The sequence below is a fragment of the Lynx canadensis genome, chromosome C2 (assembly GCF_007474595.2).
Source record: "Lynx canadensis isolate LIC74 chromosome C2, mLynCan4.pri.v2, whole genome shotgun sequence".
Taxonomy (NCBI): Eukaryota; Metazoa; Chordata; class Mammalia; order Carnivora; family Felidae; genus Lynx; species Lynx canadensis.
Window position 1 is genome coordinate 37,056,515 of NC_044311.2, and position 15,903 is coordinate 37,072,417.

General features: G+C 40.5%; 1 protein-coding gene across 2 annotated transcripts in view; it reads left to right on the top strand.

Moving 5' to 3' along the window:
• LOC115524061 overlaps window positions 1–15,176 on the top strand; it is a 51,432-nt gene extending 36,256 nt beyond the window's left edge. Inside the window, exons 9-11 of one of the 2 annotated variants that reach the window (XM_030330410.1) lie at window positions 2,129–2,235; window positions 13,755–13,867; window positions 14,303–15,176. In XM_030330410.1, the coding sequence (XP_030186270.1) occupies window positions 2,129–2,235; window positions 13,755–13,867; window positions 14,303–14,314 (232 nt within the window). In that variant the 3' untranslated portion in view covers window positions 14,315–15,176. The other variant, XM_030330409.1, reaches the window with a different exon arrangement.
• The last annotated feature ends 727 nt before the right edge of the window (window positions 15,177–15,903 follow it).

A 15,903-nucleotide genomic window follows, 5' to 3' on the forward strand; every position in this document is an offset into this window, starting at 1 on the left:
TTTGGATGGAATGTGAATAAATGTCAATGAAGTTTAGTTGGTTGGCAGCATTGTTACAGTTTTCTGTATCTTTACAAATTTTCTGTTTACTTGTTCTATCAGTTGTTGAGAGGAGAATTGTGACTTTGTTCATACCTCTTTGCAGTTTAATCAGTTTTGTTTCATATATTTTTAAGATCTTTTGTTGGGTGCAAAATATTTAAGATTAAGTCACTTGAAGAATTGGCCCATATTATCATTATGGAGTCCCTAGTAATATTTTTCTCTTGTCTCTGATAATATTCCCTTTTCTGAAATCTACTTTGATGAATATTAATATAGTCACTTCAGCTTTCTTTGGATTAATGTTAATATGATATACCTCTCTCTGTCCTCTTACTTTTAACCTATCTGTTTTTATCGTAATTTCTCTGTAACTCGGTTTCCTCTTTTGTAAAAATGGGGATAATAATAGTGTCTAACTCAAGAGATTCTTATAGGGTTAAATTAGATCACGAAAGGTGCTAAATATAGTGCCTAGGGCTCCAGCAAGTACCTTTATACAAATTAGAAAAAGAGCCTCTCTGGGCAGATGAGTTAAAAAACGTACCACCTCTGGCCAATGAGCGGGAGGAGGTTAACCTTTCTAGGTCTATGCTCCAGGGCCCAGGACTTGACCAGCAAAGCTTGGCAGATTTCAGCTCCACTCCTACCCTTGGAAGGCCCATTTGTGCTGGGCGCAAGTGCTTAAGCATGTGGGTGGCCCTCATCACATCTGATGTATAAAGAACCGTAATTCATGCGAGGCTGAATAGCATAGTGATTAAATCCTTGGCCTCTGGAATCAGAGTTAGATGTAAAATTGTCGACTTGTGAAGTTTGTCTTCAACATTCTTCATTCTCTTCCTGCTTCCTTCTGAAGCATCCCTGAAGGAATGGATATAGGCAGGCATCTTACCTGAAGGACTTGGATATAGGCAGGCAGTTCAGGAAGCCAAAGCCAGGCAAGTCCTGATTAGACAGGCTATTTTGGAGAGCAAGACCTTTGAGAGGGAGAGTCTGGTGGAACCACTCAGCCCCACCCTTGAATTCTGGCTGCTGAATCAATAGAAAATGTGTACAGGGAGCAAGAGAATGACCTTATATTCAGTACTGATCCTAACTAAAATTTCATATCCTCAGTAAGGACTCAAAATTGTTTTATTGGAAGTCAGATGATAATTTCTTTCAGAGCAGAGGCCATGAGTTAAATTCCTTTAATCTCTGCAATGTTAGACATATATGCATTTAATAAGCCTGCACTCAGTATGGTAGCATCATTGATACTGCATTTTGCAAGATACTTTCACAGGAACTGCTTCATTCTGTTTTCACCACAACCTTATGAAATAGGCAGAACAGCCAATTTGGAGGCCAGTTTTACAGATGAGAAAGGTGAGACCCAAGAGGACACATGATCTGCCCATGACTACACGGTTGACAGGAGGTATAAGCTAACCAGGAACCCAGGCCTTCACCCAGATTTCACATCCACTCATCATGCCAGAGATTCCCAAAGACCAGTTGTCAGGCCAGTGCTAGGGAATGAAGGAATTTTCAATAATCCTCAAAGAGATTAGAAAAAAAAAAAAAAAAAAAAGATGGTGTGTTCATTTTTCATAAAGCTAAACTTACTCAATTTTAAACGCAATCCTTTATTTTGAGACTATGCCCTTCCTAATTTCATGTAAAAATATTTGTTCTTTTATTTATTGACAAGGTGAGAATTGCTATTTATTTGACATACTAAAAGTTGCCAAACCATTCCCTCCCAAGTTTTTGACATTTTACCGGTGTGCAAAATCTAAAAGACTGGGAAACCCTGCACAACCCCCACATCTTATGAATAAATAAATGAATGGAATATTGAAGGCAACTAAGTCTTTATCCTACCAACTTGCTGAAGGGGGCCATCCAATCTAGAGAGATTAAATTGGAAAAGCCTGAATTCAGGATATCTTCAGTTTTCAAATTGGGTCAGTGCATCATCTTTGGAAGTGGGGTCAAGGAGAGTATTGAGGACCTAAGAAGAAAGATCATACTCCAAAATAAGTGGATTGAGTTTCTTTGAGTAACATTGCCATTTTGATTTGTCATTTTCTTTGTCCAGCCTGATCAAATACTCTGCTCACTTAAGGGAAATTGACCTTGGAAACAATGTCCTGGGAGAAATGGCTGCTACTGACATACTTGAAGCATTAAGAGCCAGAAAGACAGGTAGAGTGTTTTCAGTTTGTGTTCCCCTCCACTTGTCCACATCCATTCACTCCTAAATGCTATTCTACTCACAGCTTGCTCTACTTTTTTCATTAAATAACTGGTCTGAGCTAAGTGATAACCAAGAGCACTATCATAAACCGCCTACCCTTGTACCAATTTGCCCAGTGATTTGCACAGAGTTCAAGAACTTCTAGGATGTCATATGTCATCTTTGACCTAAGTACAGTAGTCTCCCCTTATGCGTGGGGGACATGTTCTAAGATCCCCAGTGGATGCCTGAAACTGCAGATAGGATCAAACCCTGTATGTACTAGGTTTTTTCCTATGAATACATACCTATGACAGTTTAATTTATAAATTAAGCACAGAAAGAGATTAACAATAATAACTAATAGTAAAATAGAATGCTTATGATAGTATATTGTAATTAAAGCTATGTGGGGGTGCCTCGGTGGCTTAGTCGGTTGAGGGTCCAACTCTTGATTTTGGCTGAGGTCATGATCCCAGAGTCATGGGATTGAGGCGTTGGACTCCATGCTGAGTGTGGAGACTGCTTAAGATTCTCTCTCTTGGGGCGCCTGGGTGGCTCAGTCGGTTAAGTGTCCGACTTCAGCTCAGGTCATGATCTCAGAGTTTATGGGTTCGAGCCCTACATCAGGCTCTGTGCAAACAGCTCAGAGCCTGGAGCCTGCTTCAGATTCTGTGACTCCCTTTCTCTCTCTGTCTGTCTCTGCCCCTCCCCTGCTTGTGCTCTCTCTCTCTCTCTCTCTCTCAAAAAATAAATAAACTTAAAAAAAAAAGATTCTCTCTCCCCCACTTCCTCTCTCTCCCGCTCATGCTCTATAAATAAATAAATACATACTATGTGAAAATGGCTTGCCTCTCTCTCAAAATATCTTACTGTACTGGAGTCACCCTTGTAATGATGTGAAATAACAAAGCCTACGTGAGGAGGTGAAGTGAGGAGAATGACAGGCATTAAGCTCCTACTGACCTTCTGATGACTCCTCAGAAGGAAACCCATCTGCTTCCTGACCGCTGATGACTGAAACTGTGGAAAGAGAAAGCCCAGATAAGGGGGATGGGGCTACTGTAACGATTGTCATTAGAGTGAAATTTTCTCAGTTGCTCTTTCTTTTCCCTCTCTTCTCTGAGTCTCACTTATTCTCTGAGGGACTCTGTCCTATTCTCTATTCTCCTTCCCAACCCACCTGCAGATATTCCTCCAGATAGCAATTGGAAAACTCAGGTGACATCTCTCATAAGATTCTGATGTGCTTTCTGGACCATCAAAGATGGCTTCAATTTGATTGACATCGGGAGAGCAGTAAGGGTGGTTTATGACCATGTAATCCTTTGAAAATGAGAGACTCACATATGGAATGAGTTATTTATTACACATTGGCCAACGCTGCCCTCTTCCTTTTATTAATATGCATGACCAGAATTAACGATAGCCGTACTTACAGCTGACAGAGGGATGAAGTAACGCCATTTTAAATAAAGCTCAATGAAAGACATATAAACAGATTTGAACATCCAAATTCAGTGTTTAAAAGGGGGAAAGAGATGTACATGGGTGGCTCAGTCAGTTGAGTGTCCAACTTTTGATTTGGCTCAGGTCATGATCCCAGGGTCTTTTGATGGAGCCCCGTGTAAGGCTCCAGTCAGAGCCTGCTTAAGATTCTCTCTTTCTCTCCCTCTCTCTCTCTCTCTTAAATAGAAATTTTTAAAAAGGGTGGGGGAGAGATCTTGGTGCATTATCTGGCAGGTTATGTGGAGAGAATTAAGTAGTAGAAGTATTGGTCTTTGTCATCTCTTCAATAAAATGATCTTAGAGACATGGCATAGTTTTAGGTTGCATTTTTTTTTTTAACAGTGGCAGTTTTACAAGAATTACACTATTACTTCACCAATAGTGAAGTAATCACCACTTTAAAACTAAAACCACCGGGGTGCCTGAGTGGCTCAGTAGATTAAGTGTCTGACTTTGGCTCAGGTCATGATCTCACAATTCATGAGTTTGAGGCCCCGCGTCAGGCTCTGTGCTGACAGCTTAGAGCCTGGAGCCTGCTTCCGGATTCTGTGTCTCTCTCTCTCTCTCTCTCTGCCCCTCCCCTGCTCACACTCTCTGTCTCTCTCTCAAAAAATAAAAGTAAAAGATTAAAACTACTGCATTGCCATTTCTTCACAAGCCAATCGAATGATTCCAAGATTTTTAAATTATCCCTTTATTTTGGAGAAGCAAAACATGTTCCTAGTCCATTTGAATTGAATTCAAATTCAATGGAATTATTAAAAATAATTTAAATTTAACTTTAATTTGAGCTTAATAAACTGAAAGCAGGTTAATGATTTCATTTGGTTTTCCTTAGTATGGGAGTAACTTACTCACTATACCCTGTGGCAAAAGATATTATAAAATACCACAGGCAGTGTTCTGATCTTTATTGTAGTTAAGTGCTAATGATGGGCAGTCTCAGATGATTTGACGGAAAATGATTCTCATTGAGTACTTATTTGGAGCTGCAAAACATTGTGCTTGCTTAGTAAATAGTTCAATTTGCATAAGTAGGGAAGACAATTATGAAATACCCACCTGAAAATACAGATTCTCATTTAAAAAGCATTTAAAAACAACTTATAGTTCAAGGAAGTATTAATTTCCCAAATATAGTAGTATACATCATGAGTAGCTTTAATACATCCACATTTTGAACCAAAATAATTATGACTTGTTTCCACGGAGCACCTCAGGTTGTTAGAAAGACTCCTCAAAACAGGGTTAGCTGGTTGGATTCTACAGGGAAATCTCTTGCCATTTAGCCTTAATGGATCCTTTTAAACATTAAAAGCAATGAGTGATATCACTGATTATAGAACTAATGTTCTTCTTTTGATTGCTTTTGTGTTCTTATCATTTGCAAGTTAACAAGCTAATTTCTAATTCTACTTCTTTCATGAAATCCAAATTAATAGCCTAAAGTAATTTATTTGCCAACCAAGGAATTCTTATTGAACTACCTTTAATGATGGAACACACACAATGAAAGCTTCCTCAGAAACATCAGCAACCTCACTTGTTACAAAAAAAAAAAAAAAAAAAAAGAAAGGTTAGCAGAGGGTTGAACTGTCTACATCTTACAGGGTTGCTTTTTGACTAATTTAAAAAAAAAACAGAATACTTAAGGATCGTTTCACTTATTCATTCTTACTGATTTATTTATTTATTTCAACATGAATTTATTAATGCTGTAGAGCAAGGCCAAAGGGCCCACAGTAACCACTGAGCTGAATGCAAACAGGCTCACGAAGCAACCCACCTCTAAATAACCATAGGCCCTAACTAACCAATTACCAGTGGGCACAGTTCCTAAAATTATCAAAAAGGGAAAATTCCATACATTTACTACCTCCTCACTGTGCCCTGTAACTGTGGCTCCTCACCCGTGCTTCGTTACAGTGTCTCCTTTGCTGTCTTGCCCACTGCTTCCTTACAATGTATTCAGTAAACTTTTATCTCTTTTGTTCTGCCTTGGGTGAACTCTTTTATCGCCTGTGCCCCTGGCCTCCACCCAATCGGAGTGCCCCACATTTGATGGCTACTCCATCTGATCGGGACAACACACAAATGCCAGGCCTTGTTTGAGTTAAGCAGTGAATTCCTGCTTTCATGGATCTTACTTCCTAGTGAATGACAGACAGTAAACCAACTATAAAAAGAAGTAAAATACACATTATTGTATATCAGATATCAGATGGGGATCATACTTAAGGGAAAAATAAAGCAAGAAAAGGAGATAAAGCATGTATGTCAGGCATTGGGAGTTTTAGTTAGGATAGCCAGAGAAGGCTGTACGAAGAAGAAACATTTGAGTGAAGGCCAGAAGGTGTGAGGGTGCAAGCCATGTATATCTGGGGAACGAGAATTCCAGGTAAGCCGAACAGTGAGTGCAGAGGCTTAGGGCAGGAGGCTACCTGGTGTGTTCTAAAACCAGTATGGAAGCCAACATGGCTGGAGTGGAGTGAGAGGTAATGGGAGAGTCATAGGACAAAAAAAATCCCAAGAAGTAAGCATGGAGGGCAAGGGGCCTTCTAGGCAATTATGATAACTTTAGTTTTTAACTCTATTGAGAATGGGAAGACATTTGAGAATTTTGAGAGGAGTGACCTGATCTGACCCACATCTCAGCAGGATTACTCTAGCTCTATGTTGAAAATACATTGGAGGAGAGGTGAGGACAGAAGAAGGAAGACCAGTTAGGGAGTTTTCCCTAGAAAAATTAAACAGCCCTTCAGCAGACCCAGCACACCCAGCATGGCAGAGAATGAGAGTGAAGTAAGAAGCTGAAAAGAGGAGGATTAGGGAAAATTCTACACACTCAACACTTGGGACACAGCCTTTACCATTACTGCAGCCTTCTTTGTCTGCCCTGCTTCCGGAGGCCAAAAGCCATGTAGAAGACTGGGGTATTCTTTGAAAACTGGATAGGCCCAGAGAAAGGAAAAACAGGTGCTGACACCTGGCCATGCCCTCATCATTCAAAGAAGCCCAGCAGGTAAGCAAGCCCTGCTCCTACAGAGGAGCTTCCCATAAGCCTTTGGATGCCTCATGCTTCACTGTGAACAGAAATCCGAACATCTCCAGATACTTGAGGCAATAGTTTGATATAGGAAACCAAGCCTGAGAGAAAAAAGGGAACTCTGAAGATAAAGAGACAACACAAAAAATTAAGAAAAGAAATTAGTTATGACTCCTCCCAGTGAAACAGAAGATAATGCATCTGTGAAACAAGAACAGGATGCTATGAAAAAAGAATAATCAGAAAATAAGAAAAAGTTCTTGGCAAGTAAAAATGATAGCCAAAATAAAAATTTCAAAATGAATGTTGAAAGATGAATTCAAGTAAGGCTTTAAAAAGTAGAACAAAAATAGGAAGATGAAAAATTAGAATATATTAGAGGGGATCAGTCTGTGAACACCAATATTTAACTCATAGTTCAGAAAGAGTGAACAGAGAAAAGTGGGGTGAGGGCATTATCAAATAATTATCAAATAAATCAAGAACTTTCCCAGAACTAACAGACATAAATCTGTATATTGAAAGAGCCCATTGAGTGCCCTGCACAGTGAATGATAAAAGCTATATCACCATGGCATTTAGAACACTAGGAATAAAGGGCAAAGTCTAACAATTACAGATAAATACTGTATTTTCTGTGCAAAGGACTGAGAATCAGCATGACCTCAGACTTCTAACCAGAAGCTAGAAACAATGAGGCACTGCCATGAAAACTCTATGAGAACTTTATACATTCCCAACTTCTAACCAAGAATGAGGATAAAGTAGTTTTCAGTACACAAGAACTCAAACTCTTTGCCTCCTCTGTTTCCTAGGAAGCTCCCAGAGAACACATTTGAGCAAAATCAGAATAAACCACAAAGATGAAGAATCTAGAATCCAGAAATCAGGAGAACCAATATAGAAAAGTAGAAAAGAGAGTCCCAGGGGCACCTGACTGGTCCAATTGGTTAAGTGACTCTTGATTTTGGCTCAGGTCATGATCTCACCATTTGGTGCGTGAGATTGAGCCCTCATCGGTCTCCACGCTAATGGTGTAGAGCCTGCTTGGGATTCTCTCTCTCTCTCTCTCTCTCTCTTTTCCTCTCCCCTACCTCCCTTTCTATCTCTGTGCCCCTCCCCTGAGCTCTCTCTCAAGATAAATAAACTTAAAAGAAAAAAAAAAGAAAAAGAAAACAGAATCCCAGATGATGGTTGAAGATCAGAACTAGTCCAAATGGACAGAAAAATAGAAGACTTTGGAAAGGAGGAATACTGTGGTAAAAACTGAATCGAGCTTTGGAAATACTTAAGTATTTTGCAAGAAATACTAATGGGTGTATGAAAAATAAAAGAAATTGGGGGAAATATTTAGAATTGGTACTCAGGAAACTGTGCAAATGAAAAATTAACACTATTAACTCAGAAGAAAGTTATATAATTGGGGCCCCTGACTGGCTCAGTCAGTAGATCATGTGATTCTTGATCTCAGATTGTTCAAACTCCACATTGGGTGTAAAGATTACCTAAAAATAAAATCTTAAAAGTTTTATGAGTAAGAAAAATACTGTGAACAAAATAAATATGACCATACCAGTCAATACAACAAGTGTTGATTTAACTAAAAATTTTGAAATAGAACTGTTGAGAGGTTTGGTGAGAAGACAGGATAACAGTCAATACGTAAAATGTTTAATGGAAATATCATATAATATAAAAAGCACTTTCTTTGGAGTAAGGCAGTAAATCTCACGAAAAACAGCTGAATGAATATCAAGGAGGGCACTTGTGATGAACACTGGGTATTATGTGTAAGTGATAAATCACCAGATTCTGCTCTTGAAATCAATATTACTCTATATGTTAACTAACTAGAATTTAAGTAAAAACGTGAAACCAAAAAAAAAATAATACAAAAGAAAAAAACAACAGCTGAATGAGTTAAAAGTGGTTTTCTTTGGAGGAAAAGCCTGAGGGAAGGGAAAGGGTCTGTTGTTTTTCAGTATGAACTTTTTAGCCCTATTTGATTTTTTAGCTATATGTATGCATTACTTTGATTACATTTTTAGAGAATTGAAAAGTGCATAGCTTTTTTAAAAAATCTTTTTCAATGTTTATTTTTGAGAAACAGAGAGAGAGAAAGAGAGACTGGGGGAGGGGGAGAGAGAGAGAGAGGGAGACACAGAATCCGAAGCAGGCTCCAGGCTCCAAGCTGTCAGCACAGAGCCCAACATGGGGCTCAAACCCACGAACTGCGAAATCATGACCTGAGCTGAAGTTGGACCCTTACCTGACTGAGCCACCCAGGCGCCCCAAGTGCATAGCTTTCTACCATGTGATTCATTGTTATATAATTCCATGTCAATATCTAATACTATCTGAAGTCACCTCAGCTTCCACTAAGGAACTGAAGGCCTCACACGCTATAGAGCATTGCCGTATGGCTAGAGTTTCGTAAAGAAAAGCGAAAAGGATGACCAAAAGTGTGGTGTTCAGGGATCATGACAGTCTTTTGTGAGTTTGGCTGCCACGTGAATCCTCTGAGGCCTTAAGCTGGCCCCGCCTGCCATACTCCTGGCCCCATTTTAAGTGGTTTGCAGCCCCGGCACTACTCACAGATGAGCCATGCATCCCACACTGCTCCCTCAGCTTCACAGTGATCAAGACTTTAGACCTTGTTTTCCTATTGAAGCTCTGTCCTCCTCTACATTTGTGCTTGCCTTTTTTTTTTTTAAATAACTCTGAGTTTTGTTTTTCTCCATGACGATGATTTATACCTATTTGCTGTTAAATTCTGCATCAGTGAGAGATGATGTTTGGCTACAGGGAATAGAACCAGCTATAGTGGCTTAATCAAGTAGAGGAAGACTGAGCAGGTACAGATGTGCCCCAACATCATTCCTTTCTCTTTCTCCACCAACCACCTTAGCAGGTGGTTTTTATCCTCATAGTTTTAAGGTGGCTGCTTCACTGAAAGCCTCCCATCTCCATTCCAGACCAGAAGAAGAAGAAAGGGACAAGGAGATAGTGCTGGTACCTGTATGAGGGAATCTCAGAAATCCTCAGCAACTTTTGCTTATTTGCAGTTGGCCAGAAGCATGTCACATGCTCATCCCTAATTTTTAACTGGGAACATTACTGCCATAAGAAAAATGTGAGCTCTGTTAGAAAATAAGGTCAGAGGCGCCTACGTGGCTCAGTCATTTAAGCGCCTGACTCTTGGTTTAGGCTCAGGCCATGATCTCACCATTTGTGGGTTCAAGCCCCACATCAGGCTTGCGTTGACAGCACAGAGCCTGATTGGGATTCTCTCTTCCCCTCTCTCTGCCCCTCCCCTGCTCACATCCTCTCTCCCTCTTTCTCTCTCAAAATAGATAAAGAAAATAAGAAAGAAAGAAAGAAAGAGAGAGAGAGAGAAAGAAAGAAAGAAAGAAAGAAGAAAGAAAGAAAGAAAGAAAGAAAGAAAGAAAGAAAGAAAGAAAGAAAGAAAGAAAGAAAGAAAAGTCAGAAAAGATATTAGGCAGGGAACTAGAAGTATTTGCCTTAAGCTCTTTTAGATTGCAGTAAATAGGTCCACTGGTCCTTTCTACCCTAGATGTGGTCAAAGAGGCCTTTGCAGCCAGTGACCCCTCTGGAGTGGCCCAAGTGAGACACCAAGGTCTATATTAGACATTTGGCATGGCCCCTCATGTCACCTAGCAGACTTATGTCTGTATAACCTGCTGCTCTACAAGGGAACATGGAAGACACTGGGCCAAAATCAGACCCAGGAAACATGAAGGGCTACTGCTCAACCTCTCAATCTAGACACGTTCCTGGGAGACTTCTTGCCCTAGATTTTGTTATGGCCCAGCCCCACCCTGAGGTTCCAGAGCAACTTTCCCTGCGACCCCACCTGATTTTTTGTGATGACCTGTATGTAGGATGGAATGACCCCAGCACACCAAGCATCAATAAGCACTGCTCACCAGAGGAAAACATCCAAATAGGACACTGACTTTGCTTCTCTTCCAGGCACATATGTGCCACTCAAGCCCCCAGCGACATGGTTTCTGGCCCTTTCCAAGCCTTGAAATTACAAACTGTTTTGTCTTATACCTCCTGGTCCCTTATCCATATTCATCCACCTTGCCCTCCACTACCTTTTACTGTGCCCAGCCTGATTTGTTCTCACACCCTTACAACCATTTTCATGTTTCAACCTCAACTGACCTTCTGGAGGTGACATTCAGTACTATTTTTAAGGTTCATAATTTTCCTCTCAACCATATGTCTTACTTACCTGTCTGCTTCTAGCCTCTTCCTAGTGTATTCTGGCCTCCACAAACTACAGCTTTAGGCACCTGTGATGCAAGCAGGACCTGGACATTTGGCTAGATGAGAAACAGGAAGGGGGAGAAGGGCAAGTGCCATGGGAAATAAAAGAAGGATGGGCTGACACAGGCTCTCGGAATGGCATACTAGGTATTTGAGTCTTATTATTCTGACCCCAGTTTTGATGTGTGGGCATAGGTCTTTCCCCTGACCACGAAACAACTGCCAAATGTGAGCGGGGTGTCCTACAATTCAACTCAATTCTGACCCTACCTATCTGGAGATAGCATTAGATTCTACAGGTTAAGGGCTCTGTCACACGAGACTATCCCCTCCCCTCCACCACCACTTTAGACACCAATCACAAGTCCAAGTTGTTACTGTGCTTCTGACTGGCTGGCTGTAAATCTGAGGTTCTCATGACCTCCTCCTTGAGTTTTATTAATTTGCTAGAACAGCTAATAGGACTCAGGAAACCAGCTTATTTACTGGATTACTGGTTTATTACAAGGATATTAAATCAATAGCCAGATGAAGAGATATTTAGAGGGTGAGGTCTCAAACAAAGGAGCTCTGTCCTCATGGAGTTTGGGGCCCAGCATGGTGGCACACAGAAGCATTCTGGTTTCCCAACCTGGAAGCTCTTTGAATCCTGTCCTTTGGGTTTTTATGGAGGTTTCATACATAGGCATGATTGATTAAATCCTTGACCACTGGTGATTGATTCAGCCTCTAGCCCCTTTCCCCTCCCTGGAAATCAGGGGGTAGGACTGAAGGTTTTAACCCTCTATTTATGGTTGGTTTCCCTTGGCAACCAGCCCCATCCTTAGGTGCTATCGAAAAAATCACCTCATTATCATAAACTCCAGTGTGGTGGAAAGGGGCTTGTTATGAATTATAAGGCACCCATTTCCCTTTTGTGGCTCTAAGGTGTTTTCAGGAACTGAGAACAAGGGACCAAATGTTATATTTTTCAAATCTTCTTTTTTAAATGAATTCCAGTGTGGCTAACATAAGTGTTCTATTGGTTTCAGGTGTACCATATAGTGATTGAACAATTCTCTACATTACTCAGTGCTCATCGTGATGTGTACTTTTTAACCCCCGTCACCTATTTCACCCATTCCCCTACATACACCTAAGAGACCAAATCTTATAAGAAAAGATGCTCCCATTGCTCTTATTGCTCAGGAAATTCCAAGGGTTTGGGAGCCAGGAACCACGGACAAAGACCAAATATATATGAGAAATATGAATGACCAAATATATATATTTCTTCTAATCACAATATTGCAGGTCTTTATAGGAAAATCAGTGAGAAATCTTGGTCTCAAGTGATACAAGACCAACTCAAACTGATTTAAGTACACACACACACACACACACACACACACACATACACACAAATTGTTGACCCATATAACTAAAAGCCCATGGGTGGTTCTAGCTACAGGTCCAGGTGGATTCAGGTAACACTCAAGTTACACTCAAGTAACACTACCTACCTTCATCTCCTGGAAGTTCTGCTTCTGTGTTGACTATATTCTCAAGCAGGTTCTTCCCGCACAGTGGCAAGTTGGGTAGCACTAGCTAGAAGTTTACATTGTGCCAGTTTAAGCTAAGAAAGAGCCTTTCTCCTGATTTCATTGGACCATCATGAGTCACATGCATAGCTGTTAACACATCACTGTGCCAGGGAGAATAAATCCACTAATTGATCAGATATGGGTTATGTGCCTGTCTACCCTGAGAGCACAGGGGAGTGGAACCCCAAAGTAAATTCGAGATTCTGTTCCAGAAAGAAGCTAAAATGCAAACTGGACAAGAAAAACCAAGAGAGATCCACTAAAGATGAAGGGCCAGGGGAGCATGTGTAGGTTAGTCGGTTAAGTGGTGACTCTTGATTTCTGCTCAGGTCGTGATCTCGCAATTCGAGCCCCATATCTCGCCCTGCACTCACAGTGCAGAGCCCGCTTAGGATTCTCTCTCTGTCCCTTCCCTACTCATGCTCAATCTCTCCCCCTCAAAAAAAAAAAAAAAAAAAAAAAAAAAAAGATGAGCCAATAAAGTATTAGAGGCAATGAAAGACAAGATTAGAATTTCACTTTCAGATGATTAATCTGGAAGTAGAGCCCAGAATGAATTTGGGGCTGGGAAAGTCTGAGGCTAGGAAGACCAGTTAGAAGGCCACTGGAATTATCCAGGTAAACATATGACAGTAGGAATGGAAAAGAAAGGACTAGGGTAAGAAGTTATTACAGAAATAAATTGTTATGGATCACTCACATTAAGAGGGAGGGGTGCCTGGGTGGCTCAGTCCGTTGAGCCTCCAACTGTTGATTTTGGCTCAGATCATGACCTTGTGAGATCAAGCCCCACGTCGGGCATCAGACTCTCCACAGGGTGTGGTGCCTGCTTGGGATTCTCTCTCTCCCTCTCTATCTGCCACTCCCCCTCTCAAAATAAATACAGAAACAACTATATAGATATAGATATAGGGAAAAGGTATTAAGTGAAAGGAATATGGCCCAGCTAATAAGAATGTGGGAGAATGCCCCTCTCAGAAGCCCCAGACTTACTCCATTAAATGGAGTTGTGAAATATCTTACGCATTTACTATTATGTTCTTTCCCCCATCAGGTAAATGTCCAGTCTTAAAAATTACAGTCACTCCTCAAATCTCTTCAGAAACCTTCAGATCTATTTGGAAAAATAGCAAGAAATCTAGTATCACCTGTAAAAAGAAGAAAAAGGTATGCTCTCGGATGTCTGTGTCTGTGAATTTCAGCCACCAGGGGAGTGCTGTATGGATTCCTGGGCACTAAACTGGGGTAGATGCCATCCTCAGCAGATTTTGCACTTGATAAAATCATGAGAATTTTGGTTCTGGGTAACAGTATCCTTGTGATGGATGATGATTGGACAAAGGACAAGTAGTAAGGGAACAACATAGTTCCCTCAAATGTTAGTGCAGATCTTGCCTCCTGTCTTCAGCTTTCCCACTTCCCACCCGAATCCTGGTTCCTGTTAGCTTATTGTGGATTTGAAATGGTGAATTTACTCAAACTATTTATGAAGCATGTGGGATCTATTAGGGAGTAATGATTTACATATGTTTGCTCTTTATTGTATGAAGTTGAACTTCCTTTTTTTTTTTTAATTTGTGATTCTTGTTCATTATTTCACAGGCTAAAAACTGAATGTGGATGCCATATCTTTTTATGGGTGCTATCTATCTTCATAGCCTAGAAAGATATTGCTTGTTCAATAATAATAGTTTTCACTGGAACCGTGCCTCTTTCAAGTTCTAAATTTTGATGACTATTTTATGAAAGTTCAAAGTGTTAATCCTATTATGCTTGTCATTTTCAAAAATGTGGGTTTCACAAGTTGGCCTTAGTAAAAATAGGTAGGATTCTTCTCTGGGGCTTCTTATGTGCATGTGAAATTTATAATTTAAAGGAAGTCATGATCTTTAAGAAAGAAAGAAACTACTTCCATAAGTATATCTATAGTTGGGAACAATAGGAGTATTTGGAAGTAATAACCACTTTCTGAAAGACAGCATCTCCCAAAATGGTGATCTTCCCCAAATGAGGAAACTTCTAATCACTTTATCCCCCTGCCCCATGAAGATATCTGCTCCATGGGAAAGGCAAGAGGTACAGTTGACCGATGTATGGATGATAAATTGGATTAGTTGAAAGTCATATGTATGACAATATGGTGCAGGGATGAAAAACATGGACTGGGGAATGAAATGGACTGAAATTTTCTGGAAAACTGCTGCTTTCCAGGTGTGTGACATTAGCCAAGTCAGTGAGCTTCATCAGTGAGCTTCGCTGAGCCTCAGTTTTCCCTGATGCAAGATACAGATAAGAATAGCACCTGTCTCATGAGATGACACATATCAAGCATTTTGGGACAATATTTGTTTCATAGTGCATGCTCAAATATAAATATTAGTGGCTACTATTATTGTTGATGTTAGAATTGAATGTTTCCAGTTATTTTACTTGGAACAGCTACACAAGAAAAAAGGAAAGGAAAGAAAAAAAAAGACTTAAGACCTCTTCATTTTTTTTTTTTTAATTTTTTTTTTTCAACGTTTATTTTTGACAGAGAGAGACAGAGCACGAACGGGGGAGGGGCAGAGAGAGAGGGAGACACAGAATCGGAAACAGGCTCCAGGCTCTGAGCCATCAGCCCAGAGCCTGACGCGGGGCTCGAACTCACGGACCGCGAGATCGTGACCTGGCTGAAGTCGGACGCTTAACCGACTGCGCCACCCAGGCGCCCCAAGACCTCTTCATTTTTGAAGTTAAAAAAAAAATCACAACAAGCAAGACTGTTGGGGTGCCTGACTAGCTCAATTGGGAAGGCATGAGACTCTTGATCTCAGGATCATGAGTTCAAGCCCCACGTTGGGTGTGGAGCCTGTTTAAAATTAAATTAAATTAAATTAAATTAAATTAAATTAAATTGGGGCACCTGGGTGGCTCAGTCAATTAGCTGTCTGACTCTTGATCTCAGCTCAGGTCTTGATCTCAGAGTTGTGAGTTCAGGCTCTGTGTTGGGCACTCTGTGTTGGGCACTGTGTTGGGCACTGGGCTCTGTGTGAAGCCTACTTAAAAAAATTAATTAATTAACTAATTAATTAAAGTTATTTTTTAAAAGGCAAGACTGTCATTCATATTATATACAAATGTAACAAGTTCTGGCAAGTCTGCGGAACCAAACTATCTGTGGAGTTGAGGATGGGTAGAGTAAATTATGTCCACCCTTAAAT